Here is a 20,129-nt window from a genome sequence, read left to right on the forward strand (position 1 = left end):
ATTAAGGAAGAAGATAAGAATATCTCTACTCTGTATTATTAAGAATCCCTAGATTTCTCATATTTTATGAGCATTTGATTTTTTATTAACCAAAACATGGATATACAAGTTGCTAGAATCTCAGAAAGAGTAGAGGGGTAGCCCTTCTGAACCTAGTAGAAACTGGAGCTAACAGAAAAACAAGCAGATTTTTCTAAAACTTGTATATTTACAACATATACACATTGACTACCTTTTAGGATCTGAGCTTGTTAATCTATGATCTCCTATAATTTTCAAACAAAATTGCTATATCTGAATTCTGAGATACCATATTGAGAAGGAATTTTGAGCAGCAGACCTAAATTGGTCCTCCCTGACTTGGGACAACCCATCTACCAAAGAAGCAACTACCCTGGGTATATAAGACCTATTCTCTAAATTATCATATTCCTTTTTTCAATGCTGCTCTGACTGTTGGGGATGGGGAAGAGATGAGGAATAAATTCTGCTGATGTTGAGAGGGAGGTACACTTTGTTCCTTTGTCCTAGGAGTGTGAGTTTGATGGCTATAGAGCAGAATCTCAGAAGACTCAAGGAGCGGGGGGGGGGGCTTAAAACTATTCTTTCTTGGCCCCCTTTCCTCTGGTCTCCACAAATGGCACCTCCCCCTTTCCCAATAGCCTCAGATTTCTTCTTAGCCTTTATAGCCCATCTGACGCTTTGCTATTATATAGGGTGTGGGGGGGTGGCATTTCCTTCTTTTCTGTTAACAAAAAGAAATTTACTCATAGAAATAATGTATCTGGAATAGATCCAGCATAGAGCCTATCCCCTATTCCACACCACAAAACTCAAATGACCTCTATAACCTATATAATGTAGTAAAACTACTATACAACATTTTTGAGCCATATAATTATGGGTTCTAATGTTTGTGGTCTTTGGAGTGTTTTCAGCTATGAAAAAGGTTAAAGTTTTTATGGACAGGGATTATGCTGGGCTCTTCTCTGCTCACTTGTCAAAACTGAGGGAATCCCTGGTTAGCTTCCATTCCCTAGGTAACTGATGTGCTTAAATTCAGTGAATTGCCATGCTCAAACTAAGGAGTACATTTTAGAGAAAGGAAGGAAAGCAACAGCTGTACAGGTAATTTCCACTCAATCTCTGGTGTCAGGCCTCACTATGGTAAACAATTGACTAAGTATTTCTTATTTTGTCTACTATGTACTAAGCACTAGAGATATCAGTATAAAGAATGAAATTAGCCATTTCACAAGGAGCTAATGGGAGAAACCTGAAGTACATATAAAAATGTATACAACATTAATATTAAATTTTAAAATGCCCAACATAAACATATTAGTTAAATATGAGGTAATTTGGAAGGGCCCCAACAGTTGGGAATATTAGGAAAGGTTTCACAGAGAAGTGTTTGGGCTCCATCTTTAAGGAAGAAACGAACTCTGTGAGGGCAAAGGTGAGAAAGGATTATGTTCAGACATGGAGGATGTCCAGTCTAAAGGCACAAAGAGGAAAGATGAAATTTCATGGGTGAAGACTGGAAAGTACTACTAAACTGGAAAGCCTTTAGAGATAGGCTTAATGATGGAGAATAAGTCTAATGGAGAAAGACTAGCTAGTTTTGAAGGGCTTATTACCCTCCAATGTTACTGAAATCAGTGGAGATTATGATCATCTTGAAAAAATTATAAATACTAGAGGTCTAGGTTAGAGAACCCTCTCCTAGGAATTAATTAATTTTTATATTTTGAATAGGAAAATACTCCAAGTTTCAGACATTCAGACATCCAACTTTTACAACTCAAACATTGAATAAGTTAGGGATTTTCTGTATTCCCTCATTGCCAGCTGTTATTGTTAAACAGCTCCTGGGTATTTATTGTTCCTATAAATCTATTTCTTCCTTTGCTTGGTGGGTTCTTTTTTCATTAGTTACTTGCCAAAATTTACAAGATGCCCTTGAAACCAATTTTTCTTGGTGGGAGACTTGCCAGCTTGCCTCGGAGAGCACAAGAGAACTCAGCTAGTAGTGAGGATGGGATCGAATCAATACTCTCTGATTTTGATGATGATACTGGTAAGTGAATTTAAAAAATTAAAACTAGTTAAATTATTTGATTATGTATATTCCCAGGAACTTGAAAAATGACTTGGGCAACTAACAAGGATGGTCTTCTAAAATGCTTTCCTTTATCTAGTGAGGTTTGCAAACCCAACTGAAACCTCCTTGGTTCTCCAAGTTCAATAGTTCAAAAGACCTCTAAGCACAGAACACATTTTTTCTGGGTCTCAGTTTCCTTACCTGGAAAGTAAAAAGGGATTTGTGAAGGACAGATTTGATATCGTCTAAGTTCCCTATCATTTGCTATTCCAATTATCTGTATCTCAATTTCAGTGCAGTGCATTTGCAGAGGCCCAATCTTAAGGTAGATTGTCATAAGTCTTTTATAGTTTGCAATTCTAAATTTAATATAATGAATTTTTACTTGAATTCAACAATTTGGAATTAATTTGTATTGCTAGATCTTAAACAAAACTGGCTGCTAACCAAAGCTCTGAAACTTCCCAGGCAATATAATCAATTCAGAATTCCTTCTGGTAAGTCCATATGGACAGAAATTGGGGAAATGAGACTATTAAACAGAGAGAAAATCTACTGGAGTCTACAGGATCTAAATTGAATTTTTTTTTCTCTTTTTCAAATTAAATACCATGTCATCCACCATGAATTAGAATCCAGTAGCCTGTTCTCTTAGGTGACTAATTCTCAGGCTTTTAAAACTATATTTACCTTTTTCTCTCTGAGAGAAACCAGGTTTATTCTAGAAATGGAAAATGAATCACATTGATGACATTCTTTTGGAAGTCTAGTTTTTGGGCACAGGATGTATTTTTGGTTTTCTCATCATCTAATTATGAAATATTTTATTACTTCATATATTTCCCATATAATAAAATCTAGCTGCTATTTCACATGTAGATTGCTTACTTGGTAAAATTTAATATGTAGTAAAACCTCACTGACTCAGGCCAATCAAGAGAAAGGTCTTATGATTTAATGAGAGCTTGAATTAGTAAAATGTTTTAGAAATATAATGATGATCAACATAAAATCTCACTATTGAAAGGGACCTCAAAGGTGAAATAAATCTAACTCAGACCTGAACATTAATCTCCTTTTACAACTTAATTTATGAATAGACAAATCCAATTACAGCTTTAGAGTTGGAAGGAACTGCAAGATCATCTGGTGAGATCCCATGTTTTGTAATTGGTAAAAATGGATTTACCCAAGGTTACACATGTGGTAAATGGCAAAGTCAGGATTTGAACCCAAATCCTCTGCCTCCAAATCTAGTGCATTATTATACCACGACAGTTATCTAATTTAATATTTGTTTATAGACCCTTAGTGATGAAGCATGGATACATCCTAGGACTGTGTTCTAGATCCTCTTTTCTTCTACATTCCATCTCTTAATGATCTTATTACCTCCCATATTACCCCTCAATTATCACCTCTCTGTAGGTGACTTCCAGTTGTGTCTGTCCAGGTCTACCTTACTTCTAGTACTAAATTACCAAGGTCTTACCAAATGAATGTCCTGTAGGCATCTCAAACTCTGCAAGTCCAAAACTGAATTCGTTAGGTTTTCCACCAGATCCTACTCTTATAATAATTACTGGGAGCTTTTTTACTTTGTACCAAGTAAAAAATCTACTTCTTTACGACTTCCATCTGTTGCTCTTAGATCTTTACACAAATTAAAAAGTAAATATAATCCCTCTTCCCATAACAGCCTCTTCTAAACATTATTTAATGAAACAAGCATTTCCATATTATATAAAAAGATGACTGCACATGAAATGCAAGTCTATTATGTACGAGTTGCTTTTCCTTTTAAATAAATAATAAAGTTGTCACGTAACCTTTTTTCTTTCCCTCCCCCTGCCCTAAATTTCTCTTTTCCAGGCTAAACATCTCAGTTCATTCAACTCAACTGGCATGATTTCATACCCTATTCACCACTACTGTAGTCAGCATCCTGTAGTACAATATAGTTTGTCAGTGGCCTTCCTAAAATATAATACCCAGAAAGAACACTGTAATCTCCCTAACATGATGTAGTAAGGGGAGAATGTGGTTAGCATTCATTCTGAATTCTAGGCTTCTACTAATGAAATCTAAGATTGCTAATGAAATCTTAGACTTCATTAGTATTTTTTAACTACTATAGCATATTAATTTCTCAGGTTGAAGTATGAAAATATATAAGGTCCTTTTAAAAATTTTTTTGATATCGTTATGTTGAAACTTTTTCTAGTTCCCCTCCTTAATACACATATAAAAATCACTGAACCATCCTTTATGCATAGCAAGATCAACCATCAGTGACTCTGAAGTTTCTAGAACATTCCATCTTCTGTAATGAGAAAGGAAGAATGTTCCATTATGTCTCTTCTAGGACCAAGACTAATCTTTGCAATTTCTTTGAATTTAACTTCCTTTTAATATTTTTTCATCTGGAGGATGTTTTAAAAAATCAGTTCAATTTTAAGCTTTTTAAGCTTAAAACTATCAAAGATTAAGCATCATGTCCTTTACTCTTGAGTTCTATACATTCTTCTGTGCCTTGGGTTATAATGATTTTATAGCTAATAAGTGTTCAATATAAGCCACTGCTGATCTGAATGGATTTCTTTTCTATGTTCCTACTATATTTGATGGTTAGTATGTCTCTGTTTTTCTAGGTCTTATAGAAGTCTGGATCATTCTTCTAGAGCAGCTAACAGCTGCTGTATCTAATTGTCCTCGTCAGCACCAACCTCCTACCTTGGATTTACTCTTTGAACTCTTGAGAGATGTTACCAAAGTACCTGGTAAATACATTTGTCTGGGGCTTTGAACTTATATTCTTTCCAAATATACTCATTGTTGTTGGTCTTGCAAGAGTACTTATAGCTGCTAAATTAATGTTCCTAAACTGATATTCAGTCAGTACTAGAGTCATGAATTTTTTTCAATGGTAAATCCCACAATTTTAAAATCTAGGATAACTGGCAAGAAGCTCCCTCTTAAAGAACAAAGAGAGAGAAAGAGAAACTGAGATGCCAGCAAAAGGCTACTGCTGGGGAATCTGATATGTGGGGGGGGGGGGGCTACAATGAACTCATGGAAACTAGGAGGAACTCACTCTGACTACCAGCCATTGCTAAGTCACTTTTCAATCTACCCACTGTAGCAACTAGTTGTCCTGGTTGTGAAGTTCAGATGTTTTTGTTGTTCAGTCATTTCAGTCATGTCTGACTCTGACCCCACTTGAGATTTTCTTTGCAAAGATACTGAAGTGGTTTGATAGCTTCTTTTCTAGCTCATTTTACAGATGAGAAAACTGAGGCAAATAGGGTTGTGACTTGCCTAGAGTCACACAACTAGTAAGGGGCCGAAACTGGATTTGAACTAGGCATGATATCTTCCTGACTCCAGGTCCAGCTTCCTATTTTAATTAATTATTCTTGCAATTCTTGAAAGGCAGAATAGTATATTTGATAGAGGGCTAGCCTAGGAATCTTCAAAAGAGTTGAATTCAGGTTCTCCCTCTGACACATAGTAGCTGTGTCATAAACTTGATTAACTTTCAGAATTCAAGATCTACCTGATAAGTATAATCTCAGTTTCCCACAACAAGGTCCATTACTCAAAAATTTTTAACTAACAGGAGCAGAAAACACTTAAATAGAGCCCTCTTAAAGATCTATTGCCATCACAAGCTCAATATTCCATAATCTAAACTTGTTAGGTAATTCTTAAGTAAAAAATTATATCAAATTTATATTGAAAAGAAGACAATTGGTGATATAACACTTTAGTAAAGTACAGAGATTTTCCCGTTCAGTAACATGTTCTATAAAATTATGTAGTTATCTGTATTTCTTTTGGATCACTTTTATTAATTAATTGTTCTTTTATATCTGAGATCAGTTTAATCTTAAAAACCTTCTTGTAAACCCAATAAATGGGATCAAGTACATACAGGAACTCAATTCACTTAAACAAACTTTTTTTTATTGATATCTTTTATTTTTGTATCATCTACCCATTTTACAATCTATTCCTCTATCTCCAAGAGCCATCCCTTATAACACAAATTTTTTAAATGTTCCACACCCATAGTCCCACATTTCTTCAAAGTGAAGGAGCTACTATATACCTTCTCATATCTTTTTCATGGAAGTTTGATCATTATAATTCCACAGGGTGCTCATTTTAGTACTTCTTGTTGCTATTTTTTATGTTTACTTTGTTGCAGATATAGTATGTATCATTTTCCTAATTCTGCTTACTTAACTTTGTGTCAATTCCTCTTAATGTTCTTATGCTTTTATTTAATATAGTCGTCATTTATTATAGCAGAATAATTAATTTTATATACAACTTTTTTAAGTTCCTAATTGATAGTCATCTTCTTGGCATAGAAGATGATAAAAGAATTATTTCTTTCTAGGAATTTACATTTTATTGGAAGATATATGGAAATATAAATAAAAAGACATTAAATACTTTTTAAATGATCAAATTAACCAAAAAAGACAACTTCTAGCCATTCCTATGAGCCCATTCAAAATTCTTGGCAATGAGTGCCAACTTTTTGGAGTATCACTAAAATTCTTTTTTCTTTGTTCCCCTCAGGAAAATCAGAATTCTCTACAAACCTTGATATTAAGATTTATAGCTAACAGAGTAGTCAATTTCAGATATGGGCAAAGATCTTCACTTTTCTTAGAATTTACTCTGAAAATCAAATACTCATCATATTTCTCTTTCAGGACCAGGGTTTGGAATATATGCAGTTGTACATCTCCTCCTTCCTGTGATGTCCCTGTGGCTTCGCCGTAGCCATAAAGATCATGCTTACTGGGATGCTGCCTCAGCTAATTTCAAGCATGCCATTGGTTTATCCTGTGAACTGGTGGTGGAACATATACAGAGCTTTATACATTCAGGTAGTCAGTCTCCATTTGTATCATTGTTATCAAGACCATTCATTCTGAGTATTACTGCAAGTGATACTAGCATTGTCATCCAAATGCTTTTCTTGAAGCCTCACACAGATGGGTTTTGTATAAAGCTAACACAGGGGAAATTAAACACATATATAAATATAAAGTAATTTATATAAGGTACAGCTCTGGGAAAGTATACAGTAGGATTAAATTAAATTAAAATTACTATTTTAAGGGGAATTGAATAATTCAACAAAAAGGCGGAAAGTAGCTAGGGAGTTTCATGTCCAGATCAGAATGGTATGATGGAGCTAGCCAGGGAGTGAGCTAGCCAGGGAGTGACGTAGCCTAGGCCATAAAGCACTAGACTTGGAGTCAGGTCTAGGTTCAGCTACAGTCTACTTACTAGCTATGACCCTGGGCAAGTCACTTAATCCAAATCTCAGTCTCCTGCGTGGAATGAGAAAGTTGATCATACAGAAGATTTGTAGCATGTCTCTATCACAACTTAGAGAAGAAACATCTAACTTGGCAAAGGTTTATGCAATGTAGAACATTTATATGTGTCATTCACATAGAGATGATTACCTTGACCATAGGAGCAGGATTTTGCACAGGGGTCTAGTCTCTAATAAGAGAGTAAGGGACTAAGAACTGAAGCCCCAAAAGACTCCTATGAGAATTGATTTTATATTGATGACAATAAGACACTCAATACAGTAAGGAGTATATATTATAAGAACTGAAAGGATGAAATTCTACTAAGTCTGGCAAGTCTTCTAAGAGTACATTGACACACTTTAAGTGTATTTTAAACTGCATAATATACATCTTTTATTCTTAGAAATAATTTTTAGAATAGGGATTGTGCATGAAATGTAATTTAATGCAATGTATTGAATGTCTAGATTGTTGAAACTAAGAATTATATATTGAGTATATATTATATGCTATATACACTATGGGAAAAGCTAATTGAAGGACCAAACTCCCTTTTATAGGTTTTCTTTTCTTCCCTTATTAGAATGTAAACTCTTTGAGAATAGGGACCATCTTGTTTTTGTAACTCTAGTTTCTAGCTCAGTACTTGCCTGGTACTTAAGGTACTTAAGAAATTCTCTTTCTCTGTCTATTTATCTATCTATCCATGATATATGGACTTACCAGCCAAGTGGAAGAAAACTTTAAAGATTGGCACTTTTTGTATTGGAAGACTATGTCCTTAATCTGAGAGATACACATCTGCATATTTCTAGAAATGGGAAAAATGAAGCAAAGGATAAAAAAAATCATGATGTTTATTTAACTTAGCTAACTTGGCTTTTATAAATTGTAATTTCTTTTCTTGCTCTATTATCTTTCCTCTTTTCTTACATGCATAGTCCCCTCCTTAGTCTCTACCATCTTTCTTCTAATGGTTATGTATACATTCTACTTTCAGTGATGTGATATTCCAGATTGAACTCAATGAAATCCTAGTATTTTTGTCCCATAGATATTAGGTATGAAAATATGATCAACACAATGCTAAAAGATCTCTTCGAGTTATTGGTAGCATGTGTGGCCAAACCAACAGAAACTATCTCCAGAGTTGGCTGCTCTTGTATTCGGTAAGAAGACTTTCCTATGTAAATTCCATGTGAAAAATAAGAGAAGAAATAGAAAGTATAGCATTTCCATTGCTATAATTGAAAAAGAAATAATTAATAACTTTAATTAATAATTAATAGATAATAACTAATGTTTAGTCAATTGGTAAATACTAAATACCAAATAAGCAGTTATTAAGTGTCTGTGGTATGTCAGACACTATAGTAGGAGCTGAGCATACAGAGATAAAAATGAAAATTTACTTTGCCCACAAAAATTTTCTATCTTGATGGGCAAGTATCCATGATAATTATGTGAAGGATACCAAAAAACACCCCTACCATTGAATTATTAAGATGCAAATACCTGAAAAATAAGTAGAAAAAAGGTAATAAATCATAAGTGCTGAGAGAGATGCCAACAATAAATGTGGTAGAAACTTATACATTCCTTTAGGTTGAGAGGGCCAGCAAAGGTTTCACTGAGAGAGAGATTGAAGAATGGTGAGATGATGAAGAGGAGGAGAAATATAAGTGAATGGGCTGAGGCAAAAGAATGTGAGGCATGTCTGATAATCTAGTTTGGCTGAAGGCAAGAATTTGCAGGGGGAAGGAGTGGCAAATTGAGGTTAACCAGTAAATCCTAAGAAACGCATATATAATCCTTTTGGAAATGGTAAACCACTGATGATTTTTTATCATGAGAGTTATATGATACAAAGAGTATTGTTGGGAGAGAATTCTGACTATAATGACAGTTTGGGAGAAGAAAAGGCTAGAAGTAATGACTAATTAGGAGGTTATTAGGGTAGACTAGATATGAGATAGGGTGGCAAGAGAAGGAAAGAGCAAGTGAAAGAGTTCAAGTGCAAAAATGACAGGACTTTATGAATGGTGGGAAAAGAGAAAGGAGAAGTAAAGGATGGTTTTTAGGTTTCAAGCTTCAATCAGTGGTTGGTACCATAACAGAAATTGTGAATTTTTTTGGGGGGGGGGGGGCGGAGGATGATGATTTCATTTTTAAAGATAGGAATAACAGGATAGACCAGATGGTAAAGGGGAAAGAAAATTGAACTGCATTAGTTGAGAGAATCAGGTTTGAATCCTCCATCTGCCAATGAGTTATTGGTGTAACCATGGTAAAAATCATTTCATGTCTCCAGGCCTCACTCATTTTATCTGGAAAATTATTGGGGAGAACTAGTTTATTTCTCAAATCTTTTCCATCTCTGAAATAATAAGATGATTCAGTGTTTATATCCAAGGATAAATGTCTAATAGAAAATTGGAAATGTGCTAGTGGAGCTTGAGAAAGAGGTCAAAATACAGGTCAAGAAAATATAAAAATTAAAGTTGAAGCCATGTTATTGAAGAGGGAGTATATATATAGAGAGAGAATGTCAAGGCTTAAACTAGGATAATATTGCATTGTGTAAACTAAGGAAGGAGAGCCTCTAAAGGAGGCACTGATTGGTTAAAAGTGTCAACTTCGTGGAAGGTTAAGAAAAAAGAAAGGAAAAAGAGGATACTATGTGTAGGCAGTGTACTAAGTAAATGCTTTACAAAGATTATTTAAATTGATAATAAGAGAATTAATGAGAAGAGAAAGTAAGGAGAGAAATTGGGTTAATAGGAAATACAATATGTGTATACCCCTCATTCACTTTATTTGATACTCAGTGAAAGCTGAGAAATAAGTTTGTGGTCCAAGAGGGCAGCAGGGTCAAGTGAAGACATTTTTTAGGCCAAGTATACTTGAATGAAGACAAAAAAGATTGAATTCCCAGTGAAGAAAGTAGCTCCATGGGTTATAATACTAATTCCCCTAAAGTTATCTTATTACCTTGGAAAAGGAGAAAAGCTTTTGAATGTGTTGATGCTGGCCAGAGCTCCTCAAAGACTTACATCATTGCTGGCCTTGTTTCCATTTGCAGATATGTCCTTGTAACAGCAGGGCCTGTTTTCACTGAAGAAATGTGGAGGCTTGCATGCTGTGCTCTTCAGGATGCGTTCTCTGCCACGTTAAAACCAGTGAAGGTAAAAATCATTATGGGAAAGATAGTCACCAGATCATAAATTTAGATTTGAAAGGAGTCTGAGAAAGTGTATCATCCAAGTCTCTTGTTTTACAAATAAGAAAACTAAAGTCTATGGAGATTAAATGACTTGTTCAAGGTGGTAAATGGTAGAGCCAGAATTTGAATTTAGGTCCCCTGATGCCAAACCCAGAATACTTTCCCCTGTACCACATTTCTTTTTCTGCTGGTGAAGTCACCAATATTTTTTGAGTTCACTGAATCATGCAATCTCAGATTCACAAGGAGTCTTAGATCCTCTACCAGAACCTTGACTTAACTTTCCTTTTACATTAGCTAAAGTTACTTGAAGGGCAGTAAGGCAGTTCAGTGAATGGAGCACTGGGGTGGGAATCAGGAAGACTTCTCCTCATGAGTTCAAATCCAGCCTCACTGATTAGCTGTGTAACCCCAGGCAAGTCACTTAACCCTGTTTAACTATAAAATGAGATAAAGAAATAGCAAACCATTCTAGTACCTTTGCAAAGAAAACTTTAAATGAGATCATAAATAGTTGGACATGACTGAACAACAAAAGTACTTGAAAGCATTTGTAATTTGTTTATCCATATGAGATGAGACTACTTGAATCAGCATAGAGGTCCTATATTTCACTCAATGATGTCCTGTGTGTTTCTCTGTAGGACCTATTGGGCTGTTTTCACAGTGGCAATGAAAGTTTCAGTAGTGATGGTTGCCAGGTGAGAGTGGCAGCGCCCTCTTCTTCCCCTAGTGCTGAAGCAGAGTACTGGCGGATACGAGCTATGGCACAACAAGTAAGTCCTGAGGGCTTTTTCCAGAGAAGGTTGAGGTGATTAGTAGCCTGAATGCACAGAAGGTGACTTTGAGGGAAAGAGGAACAGCCCTTCTCTAAACAGAATATTTTTAACAGTTAAATGTCCAAAAGAAAAGTTGAGAAAGCTTATTACAATAACCATCTGGGCATCTCTCTGCTTTCCATCATTAATACAATCATATCCAGAATCCTCCTGTCTCAGTTCCTGGCTTTCATCATCAGTAGCAAATTCATCAGACTACTGCTTGGCTTTAGTTCAAAATGAAATACAATGGAAAAGACTTCTCCTGCATAACTATCTCTTGACTTTATGAAAAAATTTGAATCTCTTTTGAAAGAAACCTCCTTTATCAAAAACACAGATTACACTCAAATATTCATCTCAATCCATTGTTGATAGGTATTTAAGCATATGTAGGGTAAATAGAAGCAGACAGAACATTTATTAAATGCTTGCTTTGTGGTTGGCCCTCTACTAAACTTCAGAGGTAAAAATATAAGCAAGATAGTCTCTGCACTCAAAGAGTTTATACTCTTAATAAAGGAAGATAATTACATGAGTGTGTGTGTGTGTGTGTGTGTGTGTGTGTGTGTGTGTGTGTATCTATATGTATATGGAGAGGAAATGGAAAAGCAAAGACATTGGGAAAAGATACAACATGTATTGAGTATGTCTGAAAACTGAAAAAGATAGAAAATATTCATCTCCTAGAATTTCCTGCAAATAAGCCACTTCACATTTCACTGGGCAAAGTGGGTGACAGACATCACTAGGACTCTACCTGAAGTGTTTGCATCTTTGTAGAACTTATCAGAGGAAGACTGCGAGAGGGCCATAGAGAGAGAAGAGGGTTTTAAACAAAAAAATGAGAGATTGAATTATATCTTTTCCTATCATAATTTCTCCAAGGGTTGAGTGCAATGCTTCTCACCCAATATGTATGACCGGCAAGTAAGGATTCTTACTAAATCATTTTTCGCTCTTCCGTTGATGAATTAGGAGAAGCAATTGCAACCTTGTCAAGGGTCCATTTGGTTGTTTTAATTCACTAGGGAAGAGAACAGACAGAAATCAGCAATATAGGAGTCATTTACTAAAGTAGATGTTCTTTAGCAATGCTTAGTTGTTTTGGGCTTGTATTACTATGATCCATGTGCAGTGAACTAAGAGATAGATGAATTGAGCTGTTTGGGTTTGTATGTTCTTTGCAGGTGTTCATGTTAGACACTCAGTGCTCACCAAAGACTCCAAACAACTTTGATCATGCCCAATCCTGTCAGCTGATCATTGAGCTGCCTCCTGATGAGAAGCCAAATGGGCACACCAAGAAAAGGTAAAGGTGATTCTTCAAAGGTCAAAATAAGAAAGCAATTCCATGCCTTAATTTAAGCATGAAATCACAGATTATGCCAGGGTGAAAACTGTTTTATGGTGCAGTCTGGCAAAGAAGTGGTTGGATTTTTTGGTTTCCTATTCTAAAATATTTATTCTTCTAATGAATGTTATGAATGTTTCATATTTCCTACTCTCCTGTTTTTATTCATTTTCACTTATGGTCTGATAAATCTATCAGTAGCCAGTAGGGAAAAAATTTATTTTAAGTGATTCTAGACTGTTCACCAAATCTCACCCTCTTTGCATAGCTGTAACTTAAGCTTAAGAAGCTAACAAATACTATAAGCTGTCTCTTACATAGGAAGAAAATGCTGACGACCCTGAGCTGCTTCTCATGGTAGAATTCTAAATTGATTATACTGGTCCCACCACATTCTCTCAACTAGTCTCCTTGACAACCAACAGCAATAGTTTTGTGAGACAGTTGGTAAGGGTTAAGGGGCACAGTCTGTGAACCAAGTCAGATGATCAGATGGAACCAATGATCCTGACTTGGAAGACTCATGCTGAAAACAACTGATGTACCATGAAAGCAATTTTTTAAAAAATCAATCCAAAAACATTAATTAAGCACAGTTATTGACCAACAATTGAACTAGGTGCTGGAATATCATGAATGCAACAATTCCTAATCTAAAGGAGCTTATATTCTAGAGGGGAAGGCAACAAATGCAGATATAATTATATAAAGAATAAATATAAAGAGAATAGTCATGAACATATGGCACTCAAGTTCTATAAAACTGTTTGACACATAATATCTCATTTTAGTCTCATGAAAACTGCGGGAAGTAGGTACTACGATTTTCTCCATTTTACTGATAAACTAAAGTAGAGAGAGAGGGGTTAAGGGATTTGTCCAGGGTCACATAGCTTATAAGGGTCTGAACTGAAGTGAATTCAGATTTTCATGATCCCAGGCCTAGAGATCTAGAGACTTTGCAGTCTAGCTCCCTACACAAAGTAATTAAGCACAGGATAGTTTGGAGTCGAGGTCACTTGAAGCTGGAAGGATCAGGAAAGAATTTATGTAGAAGGTGGCACTTGGGCTATGTCTTGAAGAAAGGGATAGTCTCTCTGAGGTAAAGACAGAAGATATCACAACTAGACTCTAAAAATAATGTATTCTGTTACTATATTTAAAGATGAATAGAAGGGGGTGGCTAGGTGGCACAGTGGATAGAGTACCGGCCTTGGAGTCAGGAGTACCTGGTTCAAATCCAGCCTCAGACACTTAATAATTACCTAGCCGTGTGGCCTTGGGCAAGCCACTTAGCCCTATTGCCTTGAAAAATCTAAAAAAAAAAAAAAGATGAATACAAAATGCTTATCCAATCTCTTTTATTCCTCTTTATTGGATAATTTTTCCCCCAAAAAAGTATATATGTCTTGCCTCAACTGAATCACAAAGAATTGTGGCCAGAGGGCTCCTGCAAATTCCTCACCTAAATAGAGAATCAGGGTGAGTGACCATGCCCAGCACCTTCTTCTACTGTCCCACTGCCTATCTGATTTTGCTAAGCCTTCTAGACAGAAGTGTAAATAGGGCTTGAAAAAATATGTAGTGGCTTATAAAATATTTTAAAAGATTTAGGCCCTTACCATAGAACAAAAACTAACATGAGAAGTCAATTTTAGCATACTACATATATAAGAAATAACTTCCCTGATATTCAAAGTGATCTAAAAATGTACTATACCACTTCAAGGAGAGGCAAATTTGTCATTACTAGAAATCAGATGGTCTTAGGGCCACTTTAGCCCAAAATTCTCAACCAACCTTGATTAAATTAAGCAAGGATTAAAAGATTTTTCCCAGTCTGATTAGCAGAGATTAGAACATTTTGAAGACACTGTACAAAAGATTAGTATTTCAAATGGGTTGAACTAATTGACTTCTCAGGGTCCTTCCAACATTTATGATGATACTAGTGAGAATGAGTGAGGGAAAAAATGATCAATCATAGCATTAAATTAGAATGAGAATGAGGAAAATGCTATGATTTTTTCACTTGATTCAGGAGTCAAAGATAGTTCTTAAAATTCTTTGCAAAGTTTTCTTGCAGGAACATTGGGGTGGGGGTGGAAAAAAGGAAAATTATTAGAGTATCTGAAATATCTGCATTTAAGGATTATAAATCAAATAAGAAAATCTATTGTGAAATGCTTTTCAAATCTTAAAATATTACATAAATGTGAACTTTTATAATTATTATGGGGTATAACACCTATCTAAACATATAGTTTACATATAACCCAGGTTTCAAACCTTATTCACTTACATAAGAATCTCCTCATTGGTGGAGAGATAAATTACTCACTGATCTTTGCTAGTGCCTCTGGCAGGACTTGGAAATGGAAAGCTTTTCTGGTTCCAAATTATTTCCAGGCTCTTTGTGGGGGAGTGGTGGAGAGGGTCTTTCCTTTTGTAGTCTCCTCCCTGGAAGGGGAAAAAATAATTTAAGAAAAAACAGACAAGTATAGGAGACAGTCTTTAATTTCCAGCTGCTTCACTAGAGACTTTGAGGAGTTTCTCCTAGGGCAAAATCAAGGCCTATCTTTTTTGAACTAAGATATCTCACTCCTGGTGAAAGAGCTCATTCACCCTGTGTATTCTAATCTGCATAATTTCTCTAATTTTTGTTGCTATTAGCAAGGATAAGTGAGTTTAAAGCTTGGGACATGTCTTACCCATTAAAAGATAATGACAGGCGGCTAGGTGGCGTAGTGGATAAAGCACCAGCCTTAGAGTCAGGAGTACCTGGGTTCAAATCTGGTCTCAGACACTTAATAATTACCTAGCTGTGTGACCTTGGGCAAGCCACTTTAACCCCATTTGCCTTGAAAAAACTAAAAAAAAAAATAATGACCAGGAAAAGTAACTTGAATCTAAAGCATATTTCCTCTATACTAGCAATATTTAAGGCAGAAGGACAAATTTTTGTAAATTTATATATCACCTATATGGACAACACAAATATCCTACATGCATTTGAATTTTCTCAACAAGAAGGACATTCAGAAGAGGATATAGACAAGCAGAACAGTGTTGGTACTATTATATTAATTTTAATATAGATATACGTCAAAAAGCAACCTAGTAATAGATTCACAGTTTTCTATATGACCCACTTTTTCTATTTCTCTTAGCAGATGGAATATTTGTCTTTGTTGGTGCTTGTCAAGTTCACAATAAAAAAATAAAATTAAAAATATTTTTTTCCTTGGCAAAAAGCCTAGTTTAAAATGTATGAGGAATTTCAATGAGATTGGAAACTCTTAGATGAGGAAATTCTCCTTACCAATACAAGTTACCTTTTCTACAACTTACAGTCTTAGCAAGTTGCCAGAAGATTAAGAGTTTCAGTGACTTACCTCAGGTCACATGGTCAACATGTCAGAGGCAGAACTTGAACCCAGGTCTTCCTGGTTTCAAGGTCATCTTTTCTATCTTCTATTTTTTTCCCTCAATACTCTTGCTAAAGTAATGTCAGCAAATTGGAGAAAATTTTTTCTTTATGCAGTCTCTCTAAAAGAATTCTATAAGAGATGTAATAATATAGTAATATGCTCTTTCTAATATGGACATTGGCATGTTTTTGCTTTTGTTTTGGAGTCATTCAGGGTTAAGCTATTAAATGTCTGAGACTTGATCTGAACTCAGATCCCCCTGACTCCAGGGCTAGAGTTCTATCACTGTGCCATCTAGCTGCTCTCAATGACATTTTAAGGGAACTGTTTTAATAATACAAACCTGACATGATAGAGAAGGTAGAACTCAAATCATTCAGTTTTGTGTCTTCATAGAAGTTTGATAAAAGGTTTAGAAAACAAAAAATTTGAACATGTTGACAACTTTTGAAATAATGCATGTCAGCCCAGGTGAATGAGTTGACTATATGTGAAAAGTTATTTTTAGCTGTTTTTTAATGACTCTGAAACTTGTATTTATTCCCAATGCATTTCTTCTTTCCCCTTTTTTTTGCTTTCTCAATTTTACAGTATCAAGCAGGAATCTAAAGTAATGGAAAAGCTCCTTTATTATGAAATGTACCACTTAAGAGGAAAAAACTTTAATTGTAATGATGCTATATATCTCATATTTGCCTTTGCATTAACATCTAATTATGAAAATGGGGTCTTAGATTTCTACTTCCAGAAATATGTAAAAAAAAACTAGGTTATCTGTTTGGTAATTAAGAATTTAAACTTCAGAGATCAGACAGTCCACTCTCACCTTGATCTTCTACTCCCTAGCTCTAAGGCTTTGATAGAGTATAGTGGACCTAGCCTCATATTCATTCCCCAATAAGAGCCATTTCCTCTGTATCTTGATAGAAAGTAATCTTTTTTAATCACTTTTAATAACTTTTTAATAACTTTAATAACTTTGTCTTAAGAGTTATTAGTTTAACTTCGATTTCCTAGTTCCTGAGTTTGGGCATTTGACTATGTTTTATTAACATCTAGATAGCATTTTAGAGTTTTGTACCAGAACCCATCTGGCTATGGGGAAAGAGGAACTTTAATATGTAAGAGTTCATCAAGAACCACATTATTCATTATATCATTATTATATGTGGTGGGTGAAAAATGAAATGACTAGGAAAACAAAAGTTCTAGCTTCTGAACATTTCAATTCATTAAACAGTGCACGTCAATTGCCTAACAAATCAGGTCTAAGCCCTTTCCTCTGCTTAAGACTGGATCCAAAATACAGGCGGAGACAGACTTTTATACATTTAAGACAATTAATGAAATAAAGTCAATTAATTAAAAGGAAATAATACAATATTAGATAATCTGATTTCTTATTGGATGAAAAATTAAAAATTTTCCAAATTGGGAGGGAGAAAGCAAATAGGTGTAATTCCCTGAATTCAGAAAAAGAAGTGTCCCCTAAGTGTCTGTAAACAATCAATGGAATATGGAAATAATAATTGATCAGTATGGAACCAGTTTTCAGATAATACATTTGATTTGCTTGAGGTGTAGAACTGCGAGAGAATTGCTTGCATAAGTCTTTGGATTTTACCAGGTTTCTGTTAGCATAACCTAGTTAGAAATCATTATTTAAGACTCTTTGAATAGAAGGTAGGAGTGGTCTAGGTTTCCAGCCACACAGGGACAGGTCCAAATAATACAATAAGGTTTTCTCCCAATTTCCACAATTAAATAAAGTTTTCTTACAAGATAGAAGTGGAACCAGACACATAATTGAATAGAAAAGGAATTGAGCAGCTTCCAAATTGAGTCAAGAGAGTGCGTATGGTTCACTCAATTCCCACAATTAATCATTTACTGTTCTATTCTCCTCAATTTCCTCACATGGAATCATATTTTTCCCCTAAAGCATTGTTAGACAAAGATCAGGAGAATACCACACACACACACACACACACACACACACACACACACACACACACACACACTCTCTCTCTCTCTCTCTCTCTCTCTCTCTCTCTCTCTCTCTCAAACTTTTGAAGATATAAAAGGTTATCTTTTAATTTTTGTCAGTTAAAGCATATTAATTCATTGAATTCACAAATTCTATTAATTTTATCTTTATTTTCTTAGGATCATAGATTTAGAGCTAGTAAAGATCTTGGTAGTCATGAGTCTAACCATCTCATTTTGTAGATTAAAAAAACTTAGTCCTAAAGTCTAAGAAAGAAGTTGAGTAACTGGACCCAAGGTCACAAAGAAAGTATCAGAATATGGGGTGATGACTTCAGATCCTTTAATTCCAAATCCACCCCTCTTTCCATGATACCACACCCCTAACAACCTTAGCTCAGAGTCAATATAGCAAAGTCAAGCCAAAGAGAAAGATGTTCATTAGCCTTTAAAACCTCATATTTAATAAAATGTGTCCTAATTTCAACACAGTAATTTTTGACTGATGTGAAATTTATTACTTTCTAAATAAACATGTTGCTCTTTTTTTCATCATATAGTTTGGAATTTTCTAAGAGTAAAGCAAAGAACACAAGAATATTATCAACCCAAAGTATAGTAGGTTAGAATATAAAGGTAATTTGTTGTTTAGTTTAACATAGCACCTGGAAATGTGGTTTTCTTAGTGTAAAATTACAACAAAACAAAAAAGTTCTGTTCATTATTAACTAATATTTACTAGGTGACCATTGTAAAAGCCTGCTTTACAAATCTTAAAGGGTTTTAAAAACTGTCAGCTGTTGTTACTATTATTATCAAAAGTTACATGCTGATTTTGCATAATTTGTCTGGAGGGGTCTTCCAGACCATAGCACAAAGGACTCTTGTTGCTGCCTTTGACAGGATCAGGAGTTATGGCAGCAAAAGAGTACACATCCCTTTTGATTTAATTTGACCTTGGAACACATTAGTAGGTAATTCTAAGCATTTCTCCTGACATTTCCAAAGCACCTATAATGTTATGAATATTTCAGCCTTTCTATCTGTTCTTACCTAACCAACAGAAGCATTTAAATATTTCACATATATTTAAAAGGGAGAAGATAGAGTATTTTATTTCCAGACAAATCCTTCTAGGGAGCTTTAAATTTTTACATTTCCAGCAATAATAGATCTCCAACACAATGAAAACTCCATCTACCACATCTTTCTCTTTGCCCTGTAAGGCAATTCCAGGAATGCCTGGAAGGCATTCCCTCTTCACCCCCATCTCATAAAGTACCTCTCTTTAGATAAGACAGAAACTCAAACACCATCTTCTATGTGAAATCTTTCCTGGTTCCTCTCAACTGCTAGTGACCTCCCCCAAAATGCCTTCTGTTTACCTACTTTGTATATTTTCTTATTTATTCTTTTTATATTTATTCTATTTATTTACTCATTTATTCATTTGCATCTTTATTCTCTCCCCATTAGAATATTACGGCCTTGAAAATATTGTTTCATTCTTAGTACTTGTAGTCTTAGCACCTAGTACACAGAAGACATTTAATAAATGCTTGTTGATTAATTATGTGTGTGAGCCTACTTGTACTCATAGTAAAGGGTTTGAAATGGACAAAGAAGATCAATAGGACTAAAGACAGATCATTGCTGCAGTTTGAGAGTAAATTGTGGTCATTGCTACTGTGACTATGGCATGGTCTCAGGTGTGCAATATTCTGAGTCACTACTATAAATTATTAATTAAAATCAGCAGTTTTATTAGCTTCCTAAGCCATTGATGATAATTGTTACTCAGTATCATGGTTTATGTTAATCCTCCAACTTCTAAATATACTCTTGTATGTCTGGGATGCCATTAAAGT

General features: G+C 35.0%; 1 protein-coding gene across 6 annotated transcripts in view; it reads left to right on the forward strand.

Moving 5' to 3' along the window:
• The window catches only part of ARFGEF3 (ARFGEF family member 3), a 215,606-nt gene that overhangs the window by 182,523 nt on the left and 12,954 nt on the right, over positions 1-20,129 (forward strand). For all 6 annotated transcript variants that reach the window (XM_074187684.1, XM_074187686.1, XM_074187690.1 and 3 more), the window contains 7 exons: positions 1,936-2,080; positions 4,756-4,884; positions 6,832-7,008; positions 8,504-8,618; positions 10,532-10,634; positions 11,317-11,448; positions 12,681-12,802. In XM_074187684.1, the coding sequence (XP_074043785.1) occupies positions 1,936-2,080; positions 4,756-4,884; positions 6,832-7,008; positions 8,504-8,618; positions 10,532-10,634; positions 11,317-11,448; positions 12,681-12,802 (923 nt within the window). The remainder of the gene's footprint in view (positions 1-1,935; positions 2,081-4,755; positions 4,885-6,831; positions 7,009-8,503; positions 8,619-10,531; positions 10,635-11,316; positions 11,449-12,680; positions 12,803-20,129) is intronic.

The sequence above is a fragment of the Macrotis lagotis genome, chromosome 5 (genome assembly GCF_037893015.1).
Source record: "Macrotis lagotis isolate mMagLag1 chromosome 5, bilby.v1.9.chrom.fasta, whole genome shotgun sequence".
NCBI lineage: Eukaryota > Metazoa > Chordata > Mammalia > Peramelemorphia > Peramelidae > Macrotis > Macrotis lagotis.